General features: G+C 28.8%; 1 protein-coding gene across 1 annotated transcript in view; it reads right to left on the bottom strand.

Annotated features, from left to right (window-relative positions):
• Nucleotides 1-10,134: 10,134 nt before the first annotated feature.
• LOC147073441 (uncharacterized) overlaps nucleotides 10,135-18,678 on the bottom strand; it is a 96,453-nt gene continuing 87,909 nt past the window's right edge. The window contains exons 4-5 of the mRNA XM_085945332.1: nucleotides 14,586-14,634; nucleotides 10,135-10,505 (exon numbers count right to left, since the gene is read on the bottom strand). Coding sequence (XP_085801458.1) covers nucleotides 10,455-10,505; nucleotides 14,586-14,634 — 100 coding nt within the window. The 3' untranslated portion in view covers nucleotides 10,135-10,454. The remainder of the gene's footprint in view (nucleotides 10,506-14,585; nucleotides 14,635-18,678) is intronic.

Genomic DNA, 18,678 nt, shown 5'->3' with positions numbered 1-18,678 from the left:
AAAAATAAATGAATTTTTAGTGAGTAATTATTAATTATTTATTCCTGGTACGTTTCGCTTAAATATTTTTACTCGGAAGTAATTACTAGTTGTAAGTTATAGGTAAACTGGATTAAACTTATGATACTGTTAGTGATTTTGATGAATCATTGTGAATATATTATTATATTAAATAGATAAGCGTAAAGTATTGTATTGTATAAGGCAAGCTTTGTGTAATGTATGTACAATCGTAAATCCCTAGGTCTTGTAATGATAATTACACCATTATTTAAAATAATTATTATTGATTATTTAAGATATGAATCTAAAGGTATTTTGTAAATATTTCAATTAATTATTTTGACCGTAATCTTTTACAAACCGCCATTCCAGTTTACTTTGATAAAATGTATTACTATTCAATACTGTTTTTTGTTTAAAGAAAAGTTTTATTTAATTAATAATATAATTTCAAACGTATTCCAACAACGTAACACCATATAACATCTTTTCGTTATTTTTTGGTATCTGAGATAACAATATTGTGTTACGGATGTATTCGATGTGTATAACCAGAGAACACAAAATTAATGGGAACTGAAATACCTAAATAACGGGTGTGGAGTAACCAGCAACCGATCTCGAGTGTGGAAGAATGTGGGATAAACTTAAAGACGTGTCAAGAATACGTCATTCTAAGCTTGCCCTTCGTTCTGACAACTGCTTTCGGTTTATGCACTGACGTTCAATAAATATTGGTGTATTTGAAGGTTGCAACACATTATTATACGTCATTCGAAGGAAACTTGCACATTTAAAACCTTATTGTATTGGGGTATAGCCTATCTGAATTATATTTATTAATCTGTTCCGTGTGCATAACGGTTATCTTGGCGTTAAGCGAATCTTTGAATAATAGTAGCCCATTATTCGTGTTTTTCTGCAAAATACATATTTTGTTGATTAATGATTACAGCTTATTTAATTATCGCGGCCGGTAAAGGCGCTATAAGCAATCATTATTTTTGACATTTTCATAACACCGATATACCTTACGCTTGGAATACATTATAGCATTTCTATCACTATTTTTCACGATTTTGAAATTAATTGTTACGTTGAAATATATATATATTCAAAGACTTTAAACTTATTATTATCAGTTTTTTTATGATTTAATGAACATTTTAAAATAATAAAATATGAGTAACTCGCCAATACTTTTATATTTCAGTTATTTGTTTTATATTTATCAATAAATAATATATGTAACAGCACTTCATGTTTTTCTTTATAAGAATATTTTTGTTTATTGTCATGCATTTATTATAACTAAGGCAGTAGTGTTAAGCACCAGATGATGAAATGAATAATATAAATCTATTATGACGAAAATTATTTTTTTTTCTCGCTTCAATGACAGTGAAATTGAGGATTGAAACATAAATTCAATTTATCAGTTTATGCGCTGTATATATTTAAACTGTACCTTATTTGATCGACTATTATGGCTACTACAATATGGCTAAACACAAAAAAGCTCGTTTTTTTAGCAATAGTATTGCATTGTAGATATCTTTTAGTGCTTTTCAATACTGTTATTTTTCATAATAACTATGGAAATACCATTGGCAAAGGGTGGAGGTTGGCTGTTAAGATTCGCCATAAATAGTGGACACTAAACATTGTCAGTCATACGTATTATTTGTTTTCATTGAATTGAGACTACAATGTATTTAAAGATGGTGTTGGTTTATTTTTAAAGTTCAATTAAATAAATTAGTCATAATGGATAATAATATAAAAGTACTCGTCTATCTATAAAATATTTAAAACTATGCAAATAAATCATATAATAAAATCTATTGTCGTTTGGTTAGGCAGAGAAAAAAAATGAACCAACAATATGTATAATATGCATTCTTAATCCAACGAAAACAGATAAGTATGAATGAAAAAGTGTGCTCAATTTTGTCGTATCGCCAAAAAAATATACCAAAACTATTATGGTTTGTGTTGGGCAGGGTTTAATTGATTTTTAAAAACTAGCCAACACCATCTGTAAATTGAAGTATTAGTTCAATAAAAACAAATACGTATGATTAATAAGGTTTAATGTGCACTATTTATGGCAGCATATTTCCACCCTTCGCTACTGGAAAATACTGACCCCCATTTACATCTTATTATTTCATTAGAATTTCTTAAACCTATTCCCAAACTTATTAGGAGTGATTGTTTCCCAACATGGATAATATAATTAAAAATATATTATTATTAGAACTTAGTGTTTACTTGTTACTAGATATGTTGAAGACTTACCTCGTAGTTCTTACATAGATGGATGAATGTTACTTTGTAAACAATTAAGTAAAAGCTAATGCCCCAGAACTTCCATCCGTTTTTCTATCACTTATGACTAAATCTATTTCTACTTCTTCTATATAATTAAATGTCTTCATAGTTGTCAAAATGCGTTGTAGATTTTGTAGATGTTACTCTCGAATCTGTGTTTTAGATGTCTAACGCCTAAATTTTAGAGTCAATATTGTAAACTAATATATCTTTATATTTTTAACGTGACGTAATCTTAAATTATATATTAGAATAATGATGTTGATTTTTAAAATAGGCGGTCATAATAATATTCTATATTTCAAATATTATTTATATAATATATAACTTACTTTCTTTTTGTATGCTGCAATGTGTGAATTATTTTAAATCATCCAATTATAAAATTAGTACATTTGGTCATATAAATAGTGCATTTATAATAATTATAACAAATGTAGTGTAATTGATTTTATTTATATAAAATTTATGCAGACTTGACTGCAACCCGCTGTCATATTGTCTCTTCTCCTCTTGAGTCAGGATCGTTGTTCAGGTCCTGTCTCCAATTCTCTTAAAGTCTTAAAAATCTAACCGAGCTCTTCGATGTTCTCTAGGACATCTGTAAGTTACAGCTCTTCTCTGTGTCAAATTTACTACTATTGCGTATCATTAAGAGTTGATAATTAACAATAAACATTTTTGATAATTCACGAAAATACAATTAAACTATTTTCATAGGTACTTCATTACTTGCATGAATCAGCATAATAATTAAATTGTTTATTTATAAATTAATTATTCTTATTTTCTCCTCCAGCTCAAGTTTTTTTTTATATTAATTTAATATATATAATTATGTCCTATTGTCTCAGGTATATTGAATTTATATTATAAAATATTTGCTAGACTAGTAGTGAGTACAAACCCTAATACTTAAATAATAATTTATGTGATAGGCGTTTCTTTAAATTGTTATTAAAAATTTAATAGTGATGTAACTATTTTTTGGTTTATTTAATATAAATATGATTGTTGTTTTTGGTAAATTAATGTACTAACTTAGATAATATCAATTTATTGTTTTTTATGGTGACCAATAATTATTATTATTTCAATTAATATAAATTGTAGTGGAAAATTTAAAATATTAATTTTTAATAGACATATTTTTATATTGATTTGGCAAGATTATTTAAGCCAGTGTTCCTCAACCGCCGGTCCACAGATATTTTCTGCCGGTCCAAAAGTCGATCGATCTATATGATCTTCCGGATTTTCAATTTAACTGTTCATGTGAGAAGACATATTCAGCCATATCAGTAATAAAAACAAAACAGAGTAACTGAGTGTCAATGTAGAGTTTTGTTTTATTGAAATAATACTGAAACCATGACTATTACCTATTTTAGCAGATGTAGCAGCCGATTTTTCTATATTAAAAAAATATATTTTGATTTCTCAACATACCCGAAGATGTATTATTAACAATTTATTTACTGATTTTTATTTGCAATAAGATTGGTAGGTATTTCTGTTATAATAATATCATATTATGATTTAAAACTAACAAACAAAAAACACAAATACTTATTTTGTTAGTGGTCCGCGATACATTTCTCATATTTTTAACGGTCCGCATGTATAAAAAGGTTGGGAAACACTGATTGAAGCCAATATTATTATAATGATATGTATGTACCTATCTATACTTAGTAGTGTAATCAATTTTAGTGAAAGAGGTATGATAGTAAAATGTGCCCTCCTATAATACTCATTATTAAAATACTATCGTCAATAATTTTAAAAACCACATTTTTTTGTTAAGATCGGGAAAAATCATCGACCTATTTTCTATATACCCATTATGCACAAATATAGTATAATACCCTCCACGTAACCTTGCAATTTGGAATAGATTTTTTAAAAATATTTTCATTATTTGATGAAATCAGCCAATCAGGCGCCTGGCATTTACTAATAATGTACACTAATACGGAGTGCGTATTACACACAAATCTTGTCACTGGGTACAATTGCAAAGTTACGTGGAGGATACTTTACCTACCTACATATTATTGATCTATGACATAACACACAGCGTTCTTAGCCTATAATATATGCAAAGAAACGAATGTATTCTTAAATGATTGATTTTGAACTGTATGTATCTCTTCATATCCGACTAAGGATAGCAATCACAGAAATTACAGAATCAATCTTGGGTGATCCTACGATTATTTCAGCCACTATTAGTTAATTTGCTTTCTTGCTGATGTCATACTTTCGAAGCCACCGATGATAACCTTTCTTTACGTACTATTTAGATCTCTTCTGGTCGAAATTTGAAAAACAGGGGCCTTATGTTAGAACTTGCGAGTTGAAGTTGCCCGGTCGACATGACGTCATATGACATCATTGTGACGTACTACCGGAGTGATAATAGCATTCAAAAAATTAACGCTACTAAAATACTGGCGTTATCCATTGTCCCCATACACCATGCGTTTCAGCATAATAATATCTATGGTAAGCAGTGTGCGTTAGGCGGCTTGCCTCGAGCGTGTATTGGCTTACGTCACAATTACGTCATGTCGTCGGGTGACTTCATATCACCAGTTATAACATAGGCCTGCAGGTCTTGTGCATAAGATACATTCTTCGATCACAAGCTCTTCAAATTTCTACGCATGGCCGTCTGTGAAATGCGTAGCATCTTTTGCCAGCACCACCTCTAAATGTGTCAATACTCCTCTACTCAGATTCTCTAAAAGTCCATATTTCAAAATCGTGTAAAAAATGAGAATATCAGTCTGTCATTTTCCAGTATTTTGTCGATATTTTTTTATTACGGTTCTTCTTAGTGAAATAACTTATGGCGTTATTAGACATCTACATTCTTCGCCTAATTTCGTTTTTGCAACTACCGAAGGTATTAAGGCTTGAGACAATGTATGTTATTAAGTCAATAATATGTATTGACATTTAAAGTCATTTTGAAATACCAACTAACAATAAAATGACTATATGGACACTCTTAACTTAAAATCATATTATACACTAATATTCAAGTTTTATTTTATTCATATCCCAGTTTTGAGTAAATGCTAATGAGATATTCCTACTCATACAACTTGCTGATATTAAATTTCCAAACATCGCTTATACACCTGATTTAGAGTTGATATGGTGTATATAATTTCATAATTATATAACATATAATTTCTTTTTGTTTCAATTTTGGTCATCTTGTCTATGTATATTGCTGATTTGAACAGATATGTAAAAAGAAGCGCGAAACAGTTCCAGAGATTCTTGAATCAAGATTTTATTTTACCAAGGTCTCGTTTACCATCATTAAAATAAATAATAATATGCAGAAGATGAACTTGTCTGAATGTTGCCAAAGTGTGCTAACTTTCTAGTTTTGACATATTTCTATTTTTAAACGTTATTTCTGTGAGCGTCTAAGGGTCATCTTCTTTAATTCATCCAGTAAGTCCGAAAAGACATTGCTTCTTACCACTCTCATTCTGATTGCCAGAAGACTTACATATACGTGTTAATCCTACCCTCTATATTATATTATACTGAATACAATAGTTTTTGTTATGTTTTTTTCACTTAATAATATAAGATTTATATCTTTTAGTTTAAACATAATCTTATCACGATGTCATGTTTTTTATAAAACCTACTTAACACCAATAAATTGATTCCTATATATAAAATCAAACTTCCTAGTATTTTTGTATTTTAGTGCCAAATTCAGAACCCTTTTTCCAATCATGACTGCTTTTTTTATAAATAACAATTATTTTTAAACGTTATTACCAAAAAAAAGTGCCAAATAGGTCAATTTTTCATACCTCTTATGGTCGTACATAATCTATTCAATGTAATAATAATTTTAAAACGTAATAATGTCCTCTGATTTGTTTATTTTTTTCTGTAACTAAATAGGTTTAGAAAATAATATAATATTACTATAATACTATTAAATAAGCCAAGCAAAATTCGTGTAATTAAGCAAAATGCCTGTTATATAATTATTTTCGGCCACTACTAAGTAATATATTATAATAATAAAAGTAATTATTGTCTTTTTTGTATTAGAAGATAAGAGAGAAAGATGGTCAATTGTGTTTTGATTTATTTTTTCCTAATGGATAATATTATAATATAATAACGCTGTCTTTATAAGGTTATGATATTATATTTTGATGAACTCACTCGGTGAACCATTAGGAATTATTTTATTATTTTCTCGTTGTTGAAATTTAATGTAAAATATTTACGCTATGCCTGTTGAGCAAATGATGTTTGTTTTTAAGCACAATATTATTATTCAATAATAACACGACACTAAATTATTGCTGTTTTATTTTACTTACTTATAATATTATGTACCTACCCTTTCAAGATCTCATACAGAATAATAGACTACAATAATTCTATTTTACGAATCTTTATAAAAACACCCGTAAAACAGAGTCATCCAGTTTTAATGACTCAAAAAAGCCTATGAATGATCAGCAGCTCAACAAGACACAACAAGACAAACATTTCAGTATAGAGGCACTCTAAATGGAATTATATAAATTAATTAATATTCATTATTCATCAGTCTTAATCATTTTAAGTTGTCCAACCTCATGATTATGCTAGACGACATTGAGTTGAGAGGAATTATTTCCCTGGGCCGTCTACATTTCAATAAGAGTGGTTTTTTATGTATTTCTGTCAAAAAATCCATCCAACATTAGATAGACTTTTTTCCGTAAAAAAGGGTAAGGTTTTAGGACCACTATTTGCGGCTGATACCGCTTTACGTGAACGGTTAATCTATACCTATTAAGTATTAATATAACTACATAATTTAAATTCATCACTCAAATGTATATAGGTACTTTACCAGTCAGTTAGTTAATGATATTTCATCTACTCCATAGGTATGTCGTTAACGTTAGAATGTAGGTCGATCCATGGATGCTTTTGATACGGAGCATCTTCAGAGATATTTGATAAAGTACTATTTTTTTTAATAATATAATGTGGCACATTGAAAGATTACAAGTAGCGCATTGCATCTTTGCGCCTACTTATTCTTTTGAAGAAGGTGCCATAACTGAATCCATCTTCATATTTTCAACAACTGAGTGCTCTCATAGCATCAGTTCATTTAAAATCAAATTAAAACTGTTTATCTCTCAGTTAGGAAATGAGGGTTTGAGTCAATTTCCACACTTGAAAGAGTAGAATGAGTGTGCTGCGAGGATAATAGCAATTTGACCGAATATATTGATAAAATCAAGATATTGCAAGGGTCATTTGAAAGTGACATGATTTTGCTATAAAAAAAAACTGCATGCTCGCATTTATAAATCAATTTTCACTTAGTGAACAAAATGTAATGCAGATGCATAGTAACATACAAATGAAACTGATTGATTTAAAAACAAATTCATTATTGCAAATGAATTTGATGATTTTTTTCCCGATCAAAATGCTGGTGTGAAAATTTCCCAGAGCTAAGAAAATTTGAAAAAAATATGTATGTCGCTTTGGATTGACATACAAGTGTTAACAAGCATTTTCATCCATGAAATTGATCTTCACCAAACGAGACTCTCCAACAGCTGTAGCACCATCAGCGGAGTCTGCGACAGCGATCACCCTCTTTTCCAAGAGATCATTTCTGACTATTTTAGATAGTGCTTCAATAAACATGTGTTTTTGAACTGGCACAAATTAATTAATTTAATTACGTGATTGAACCCCCAACCCCAACCGTGAACGTAAGAAGGTAGAAAAGGTCCTTGAGTTGTATGGAATATCTGAACTCGTCTGTGAAAAAATTGGCGCATGGTACGCGAAAGGTTGGCCACCCCTGATGTAAGTATTTATTATGGAATCATATGGTGAATTTTATTTGTATTCGTCTAACTTAAGCATAAATAAAGTTTATCAATAATATTATATTAATATTTTTTTTCAATATTTCAAAGCTTCCAACGCAACACGATAAATAAAATTACTACATCGGCTGCCCACTCAAAATTCAGTTGGTTAAAAAATACAGATAATTTATATAAATCTGAATTTAGTTCAACAGCATCCTTATTAGCAAAAGTCACCGCTCGTCACTGATACATAATATTATACTTAATCTATAGTATGATCATAATTAATACACCTATTATTATTATATTATATTTAATTCTCATAATTATTACTGCGCATCTATTCTATACACAAAACTGCTATCGGCTGCTATCAGCGGTTATTGAGGGTAGTTTATCATATTTATGTATTTAGGTATTATAATTGTTACAATAAGTTAGCCGACTGAAGTGTCTATCTCTCTCTAAAAGTTAACCCAGCCAAAACAGGTGCTGTTAAAACATAGCACTTTTTGTAATACATAAATATGATAAACTGCTATTGGTAGCCACCGATAGCGGTCAATACCGGTCGTTTGTATTTAATAGATGCTCTGTTCAAGAAGTATGCAATATTCTTTTTCGGGGGAGACTCTTGTAGATAATCTGAACAATGGTTTATGTGTTTAGAAATAATCAAAAAATATGGGTAAGGGAGCAAAATAAATATAGCAGATAGTTAATTAACCAATAATCTTGCTTGGCAATTGGATAATGATGTTATGTCGCCATAATTATTAAAAATAATATGAACCTATAAATGATTACTATATAATAAAAGATGGATAATTTTTAATTGCTGATTACATAAGATAGATTTCGTTTATTTTTTTAAGACAATTTTATTTCATCTCAACTTTACACATATCCATTACATACTTTTAAATTAATATTAATTCAACACTTGATATGAATATTTTTAGTGCATATTACCATAATATTCAAACATGAACAACATAGTGTTGCCTATGATTTTATTAATCCATGCATGTTTTTAAAGAAGTAGGTTTAATAAATTTACTTTATTACCTAGCACATTTATAATATGCATGCCTTACACATTTTATAATTTACTTTGTAAATATACTATACATAATACTAATTTTATCGAAATTCATAAATAATTTAGAAAACTCCATGTTTTAACTAAATTGAAGCGAGATCCAGAAAATAATTTTTTTATCAATGCATTTTGAAAAAAACTAAAATGATTTTTAATTTAATACAACAGGTGCTTAAATTTAAAGTATGAAAAAAGTAGTTGTACAAGTATTGAATAAACCCTAATATTTGTAATGTATTTAATAGAAATAGTGTAGGAATAAATAAATAAATGTTTTGTCAACATAACTGTAATAAGAAATCGGACTAATTCAACAATAAAAAAGTGCTGTAGATAAGTATTGTAAATATGACAAACTGTGCAAAAAAATAATACAACTGATAACACAAAAACTATTTTATAAAGTAATTTAATAATTAAAATAGTAATTTATAAATTGAATATACATAATGATTTAATTTAACTGAAGTTTTATTAAAATTTATACGACAATACAAAATACATTTTCTATTTATCATTATTAACCATATTATTACATAAAGGAAAATTAAATATTTTTTTTTACTTTTTATTATTATTTCATCTTGCAGTGACGCCATTTTTAAAAACTCCACAAGTGGCCAGCAAAAGATATATTTAAAAAAAAATAATGATTTTAATACGGCCAATATATTTTCCATGCGGTGTAATTATTGAAATGATTGACACCCCTAAAATAACAATATTAATCATAAAAATTATAAAATATATTATGAAAATAAAAAAAACATTTAATATATTTTTATAACCATTTTAATTTGTATGTTTGTCAGAAATATCTTTACAATCCAGTATTGAATAATACATGTAAGAATCGGAAATTTATACCTAAATGAACATACCTAGATACCTACTAAAATGTCAATAAAATAAATAAAAAATAATTATAAACAAATAAAATATTTTTTAATCCACCGCATGGATATTTAAAATGAAATTTATAAGTTAATTTCATTGTTGACTTTGCCATTTTGTATGTATTGAATTGTTTTATGACAGAAAGAAATAATAATGTTGATGTGCATAAATTTAGTACAGGTCTGCGCTTGGACTCGTTCATCTTAAGTCGTCGGAAAGGGGAGGGGGTAGGTTCCTCATCTTCGACGAGAGAATGTCAGCCAGTTTTCGGGGCGGTCGATTTCCATCTGAAATTAAAATTATTACAATTATAAATTTACTAAAATTATAAATTTCCGTTATCATCCAGAATAGCATCCCATCCATCTGTTCAGATTGTGTAATGAGAAACAAGTCGAAGGAATCTTTTCATGCTATTGTCTATAACATTAATTGATCACGTCATGTTCCACTTTACTTCTTCTTAGACCATGTCCGATCCTAATAGGATCATATGGACCTCCACAGCGTGGAGGTTTGTATTAACAGATTTTGTTTTTACGAGAAATGGATGTCAACCACTTACTCAACCTATTAGGTCCATACTCCGAGTCATACACAAATTGAAAAACAATATATGTACTCGTCAGTTCCAGAATTCGAACCTGGAAACCACGACACTATAGGCCGACGCTTAAGCCGCGCGGCTAACGTGGGGTCCACTTCACTTCACAACTTTTTAATTCTGGTTTCGATATCGAGTAGTTTTACTCATGCTCTAAGTAGAAAGCCTATTACGTATGCCTCTCAAAAAGGGGTATATATGAAAAAAAAATACAGGAGAAAGGAAAACAAAATAAACAACATGAATTTCAGTGATTTATAGTACCTACTTATAATTTTTTAAGGCAATGAATATCAATGATTAAAAATATAACCATACATGACTGAAATCCTTGTTATTTATTTATTTAAGTGTGTTTCCTCTCTCCTATATAATTTTGGTTATTTCATATAGACCCTTTTTGAGGGGCACCTTCCTGTCCAAACGTGTACGTCAAGTTTTAAAATGTTTCACGGGAAGCAGTGTTATCATTTTTATAATACTATTTTTTATACTAAGATGTAAACATTATAGTATATGTGTAGGGTCAATACCCTACCATCCAGCATAACTTGGCAGAAAACCATTAATTTATAACTACAATGTATCTTGCAACATAATATTGTTAAAATTACAAAACAAGCGATCTATGCGAGTCAATCAAATTTAAACAGAAAGCTAATTTAGCAAAATAATTTAATAATTCAATTAGTCAATAATATCGCAAATTAATAAATAATGCTATTTAAGTTTGCTATGATATGCACAAAAGTTGTTTGTATGAAAATCAATCTTACTCAATTATTGGCACTGCATAATTGTTCAAATTGAAATCAATTGTTTATAATTTACAAAAAAATCATGCATTACACAATAAACTTCATAAGCATGATATTCAAAATATTCAAGTAGTTGGTAGCAGCATTTTCTACCGTATCGAATCACTATATAACACTCAGTAGAAGAAATCAACATAGTCATTCAGTCATCAAAGGTTAAACCGTAAGGTTATCGTTACGCTTCGCCCGATCGGATCTTGCAATTCATCAGAATGCATACTCGTGATTTCACTCTGTTGTTATAATCTGTAAACATATCTGTAATAAATAAATCAATACTTATTTGGAAGGAGATAATAAAACCAGGGTTCATTTCATTCACGCACCATATTCTGAGTTAATCATTTGGGAGTCAAACCTACCAACTCTGCCTGTTCCCTGTTCCATCTCACTTCCAAATATTAGTACACAGGACATTTTTCGTTTTGAATCCTTCGAAATTATAGTATTTTTGGCTTATTTATTATACATTTTTCGCGAAATCTTTCGATTGGCAACACTGAAGTGAAAAGATGTTCATCGGTGATGTAACTATATATATAGCAGCTATTTTGAAACTGGTTTGAGACAGGCAATGAGCAGGAGTTGCATGCACTGTGATATCTTCATCTCGCGATCAAAAAAATTCCGAATGTTGAGAAGACTTTAAGTAGTTTAGTTGAAGATAAATAGTTTACTTTTAAATCCCATTGTTGAACCACATAATATATAGCACTCCGCGTGAAAAAATTAATAAAAAATATATTTTCAACTCATTGCCACTACGCATAATATCTTCACAGTTATATTTTGTTTTAAATACGATTCATTAGTCTTTATTTAATCGAATTTTGGAATAAATCGATAAGTGAATGCGATAGGTTCCTATTTATACACGATAGAAAATGATTCCACATAATAAGACTTACGCCGATTGATGAAATTTAATATGGTTACATTACATACAAAACACATTATGTAAAAAATTACACAGCATGTTTGTAACAACTGGTATTAATTAGAATCAAGTATTTTTCATCTAAAATAATTTTAAAACGAGGTAAAAAAATGTATTCAGAAATCAATTAATAATATATTACGTACTTAAAATGAACAGTATCCTAAAACATGTTTTATATTCAAATGATTGACGTAAAATATCCAGAGAGTGCCTAGCAAAAAAAAATCATAAGAGAGAATAATATATCAGTTCTCAAAAAGTAATCTGCCTTAACTGAAAATTTCTTTTTCCACAATAGAATTATAAGTAAACTTAATAGCATCTTGATTTCAAGTATATTAAAAGCCGTTGGATAAACTTGTAGTACTTTACAAAATAGTGATTATAAACTGTATTCTCAAGACTTAGAGGTTGGTTTATTATCAATACTCGTTACACAATTATTAGTGTTGAAAATAATGTTACAAACAAATTACTTATTGAGTAATAAACGAACATTTATAATAGTATATATTTAGCTTTTTTTAAATGGGATTCTATCAATTAAATGCAAACTCAATTGATTAAATGTAATACTTGTATTATACTAATACATAATATATTTAATATGAGGTATTACGCTTAGCAGCTATTTCATTTTTATTACCACTTTTTTCTTAGCTCGTACCGGTGGTTTTTTATCCAGTACAAATCTTGCAATCGATTTTTAACTAACTTTTCGACTAGCTAAACATTTAAAACTTTTAGAATATATCAGAACACAATGCCAATGCATTCTCTTAATATTTTTAGTCATCTTTAAGTAGAATTGAATTAATTTTCAGTTAATTCTGTTTTGTATAATAAGTTATTAATAAATCCATAATCCAATCCACTATTATTCGTTGCTAATGGGGTGGTCCTAGCAACTAAATTATTAATATATACGTGCGTGACTGTGGAAATCAAAATTACATTTCAGTATTCTATATTTGTTTGCTTGTTGCAAAATAGCAAAAAAATGATTTGTTGATGATTGCCTTGTTTGTCCTAAATTATTAATAAGTACATAGAATTGTCAAGTTTTCAAATTATTTAAGAAAACTTTGTTAATTCAAATATATGCGAATCATATTAAAGTTATGTTTTGTATTAATAGTGTAATTTTTATGTTTTATTTGAACCGTGATATTAAGGGATGTTTGATTCTTCCAAAGTGATCGATTCATTATTAAAATAGATTCGATTTGACTAATAAAAATTTGATTGAAAATAATTACAAGATAAAAAGAACTTTTTATTTACAACGTTTTTAAATTTTCTGTTGAATTATTATGCTCAATATGCTCAAACTTGTACTTGATATGATATAAATAAAAAAACAAACAAACCAACAAATATAGAATACTGAAATGTCATTTTTATTTACATAGTAACGCACGTATATATTAATAACTTAGTTGCTAGGACAACCCGCTTAGTAACCAACAATAGCGAATTGGATTACTGATTTCTTCCGAAATAACTTTTCATACAAAACAGAATTAACTGAAAATGAATTCAATTCTACTGATTGTGGCTAAAAATATTTAAAAATTTATTGGCATCGTGTTCTGTTATATTTTAAAAGTTTCAAATGTCTAGCTAGTCGGGAAGTTAGTTAAAATCGATTGCAAGATTTGTACCGGATAAACAACCACCGGACAAATAAGAATACGAGCTAATAAAAACGTGGTAAAAATAAGGTCACATATTATATTATATTAGTTTAATAGCAATGAGTATGTTTTTTTAGATTCGAGTAGATTATTATTTATTAATATACGTAGGTAATAATAAGTTTTAATTCTTAAATCTCAAAAATATCATTCTAAAGGAAATTAAAAAATCACCTTTTCGATTCAATTTACTAAGTTTTCAAAGAAATTAGAATTTTAAATCGTTATATAAAAATCGAATAATAAATAAAAGAATTCTATAACTACGGCACTATTTTCATATACAATAGTAAACGGTCGTTTCTTACCGGATTATCCCTGCCCCAAGCAGCGTGCGTGTATGACCGTTTTCCAAATCTGAAACAACAAAGAAATTCGTGCATTAAAATAACTATCAAATCAAAATGTATTTCAAAATATAAACTTACTGACTATAAAACAAATTCAAATTAATTAAATTATACATACATATAGCAGAACGGATAATGGTTATGTTGTTAAATTAATATACTTCAGAATTATTTTGTATTATTTATGGGTACCTTCAATATTAATAACATAACAATAAGACCACTAAGTATGACTCGAAAACCTGACACATAATAAAAAACTCTATGCTCGTTTATGCGAAACTTGCTACGTGGTATATACGAACCCGTCAATAACACACAGCATTGCCGACTCAAGTAGAAAGCCGATATATTCACAACGAGTGGTCCTACCTTTTCCGCCCCTCCCGTAGTTGTTTACGAATAACCTGTCATTGCCTGTCGTTGTTCTATAGAGTGATCATACTGACGCGTCTGTTGCGTTCACACAGAGAATGGTTTGATTTGGATAGATGAGTTACATGATAAATAATACAATAGCATTAATACACCTTCTACAATAATGTAATGCATACTTAGATCAATGCTACATATTTTTTGGAAATCGATATTACCACCGGTTTTTGTGTGAAGGACTAGTCAGACTATGACAGCTGATTAATAACAGGAATGTATATTATTAATAAATAACACTGATAGTTAATATATTTGATTTTCTTTTTATAATTCAATTTGAAACGAAAAATGGCGAATCAATATGTCAAGCAATCTGGGATCTGATTTAGACAGCTGAAAAGTGGACCACTCGTTGCTTGTGCAAAAAGTTATGCTCAGGCTTTATTTATCTAAAGATGTTCGGTGCACACAGTTAAGGTGGAAAATAATATACAACAACAAAGTGTGCTTTTTACCAGACCCTAGAATTCATGGTGCAGCTTACCTAATTGTTTGATTTGATGACAGGGCAATGTACGCCTGACATTACTAATAGACACATAATTATAATTGGCGAAGCCGCAAGGCATACAATGAGCTAGTTGATCTTGTACAAGATAGTATAATAGTGCCGAATCAGATATTTTAAGGACCTTGATATTCAAAACTTTGGGGTAGTGGCTTTAGACAGATCTTGATTACGAATACTGGTAAATACCCACGTAGGGATTTAGCACTAGGAAAGAGGATATTTAGTTTTTGACCTCATTTTAATGTTTATAGCAACATATTATAATAAACAGTGTGATAAAATTGTATTTTATGAGCTAATATTATAATAAAGTACATATCGCAAAAATTAGTTGTATCTTTGTGCTATTACTATAAAAGCTCCGAGGCTGAAAAGAAGGTTACAGAATAAGTGAGTATCTAAATGAAAATGTAAATTTAAAAATAAAAAAAGGATTGTCTGATTTTACCATTTAATCTTTCCCTATGGTTTTCGCTAATATTTTTAAGGCATCATTAACATTACGATTCATAACAAATTGCTACTTAACATAATTTCATGATAATTATAAAAAGGTGTTCTATGAATGAGGAAAACATCACAAATCCATAAAATTGTTCACTAAGTAAAAAAATCATTAAAATTCAGTTAACGAGCCTTGGAAATTATATCTTAAGTGCTCCATTTCCGGTAAATTTTGACGAAAGTTAAATTATTTCAAAAATGTTTCTCTATTAAATACCTGATAAAATTTATAATACCTACTTACTTAATTCTAAAATAAAAAAATTATACCAATTCTGTTAATGGGTAGATAAATACAGTAAATACCAAAACAATAAAAGCACCAATAAATTTTATTTTTTAATTAATAAGCACAGTTTTTTATAAATATTGAAATAGGTATAAGTTATTAGTAAACTATTTTTTTGTATTCAATGAATAATTCACAAGATTAATGAATTTAAAGATTTTTTCTGGTTATATATTTCTCAAAAGTATTTTCAAATTATGTATGTTCAATAAAAGAATGTTATATTTTTAATTTTTGTGAAATAGTGGTCAGTGCACATGGGCGCAAATCCCGAGGGGCGCGGGTTTGAATCCTACTGGGTGTCGTACTTTTTTTCAAAAAGATTTTTTTCTAATGGTTACACATTTTTGAGAAGTGTTTTCAAATTATCAAAGACTGTGTTTTATCTTTTTGTGAACAATGGGTACCTATGTCATGGCGTGCAGTAAAAAATAGTCAACAAAAATCTTATTCCTGTAATAATACATATGAACTGGGTTAAATCCACATAAAAATATTATATCCGTTAAAAATATCGTAATTATAGCAGACTAGCACATAGTTTTGATTGATATTATTTGTTGTGCCTACCTATCAGTGATTTTTTTTAATGGGAACATTTTAAATTTGTTAATAAATAATTACAATATAAACAGAACTTTTTATATACAACGTTTTTAAATTTTCTGTTGAATCATATAAACATGACTTGACTAGCTTAAACGATCAAAAAAAATTGTATTTGATAGAAATAATACTGACATGTCATGTTGACACTCATATTGATTTCCATAGTAACGTACCTATATACTTATTAATAATTTAGTTGTTAGCACCCTAGTAACCAATAATAGTGGATTAGATTACGGATTTCTTCCAAAATAATTTTTCATACAACACAGAATTAACTGAAAATGAATTTAATTCTACTTAAAAATGGCTAAAAGTATTAAAAAATGCATTGGCATCGTGTTCTGATATATTTTTAAAGTTTCAAATGTCTATCTAGTTGTTGGGAAGTTAGTTAAAAATCGATTGCAAGATTTTTACCGGACAAACAACCACCGGACAAATAAGAATACGACCTAATAAAAACGTTGTAAAATAACGTATTATTTTACTATTCTAATCGAATGTTTTACTCCATACGTAATTTGAATTTAACATATAATCCCAAAAAGGTTCTATTAATTAAGAATCTACATAATATATGGTAATATTATACTTAGAATTAAGAAGAAAAAGGTTAAATTCACTTTGAAATTGCATCCTTTGGGACTAAGTAAGTGAATAAAAACGGAGAAAAAAACATCTACTATAAAATGAGACATTTAGATAAAACTTGTAACGGCCCTCATTCAGTAACTATTAATTAATGGAACTTCTCAACTAAATTATCGTGTTATAATAATCACGTATATTTGTTATATAAAAAATAAATTGTAATGTGATCCTATCCTTATACCCTTGAATAAGAAGATACAATCCTAAACCCAAACATATTATGTATTAGTTGTCTACATATTATATTATTCAATAAAATAATGACACTATGTATATCTTTTTATTTACACATGCGTAAAAAAGAGAATAGTTAATACACATAATGTATTTTTATTATGTAAGTAATTTAGTTTTAGGAGGCAATATACATTCCCTGCGCATATATTCTATACGCAAGGCTGCTATCGGCGGCTATTGAGGGTAATTTATCATATTTATGTATTTTCCGACCATGTCCGATCCTGATAGGATCATATGGGCCTCCACAGAGTGGAAGTTTGTATTGACAGATTTTGTTTTTTACTAGAAATGGATGTGAGCCACTTACTCAACCTATAAGGTCCATACCCTGGCACACACAAATTGAAAAACAATATGTGTACTTGCCAGACCCAGGATTCGAACCTGGGACCCACGGCTTTATAGTCCAACGCTTATGCCGCGCGGCAACCGTGGGTGTCAATTTATGTATTGAGGCGGTTAATTGTTACAATAAGTTAACCGTCTAAACTATCTAAAACGTGCTATGTTTTAACAGCGCCTCTTGGCTGTGTTAACATTTAGAGCTAGAAAGACAGTTTTGACAGTTTAGACGGCTAATTTATTGTAACAATTATAATACCAATACGTCATATATATGATAAAATACCCTCGATAGTCGCCGATAACAGCCTTGTGTATATAATAGATGCGCTGGTCATCGACATCAACTATAACGTTTTGCTATTACAGTAATAGTCTTCCAATACATTATATGTGAGACATTATGGATAGTTTAGAACGGTCATAAACTGAACTAACTAATTTAAAATAGATTCTATTTAACAGTG

The sequence above is a fragment of the Rhyacophila brunnea genome, unplaced genomic scaffold (genome assembly GCF_057557595.1).
Source record: "Rhyacophila brunnea isolate RB1 unplaced genomic scaffold, BYU_Rbru_1.0 scaffold_18, whole genome shotgun sequence".
Taxonomy (NCBI): domain Eukaryota; kingdom Metazoa; phylum Arthropoda; class Insecta; order Trichoptera; family Rhyacophilidae; genus Rhyacophila; species Rhyacophila brunnea.
This window is presented reverse-complemented; position numbering and strand designations above follow the sequence as displayed.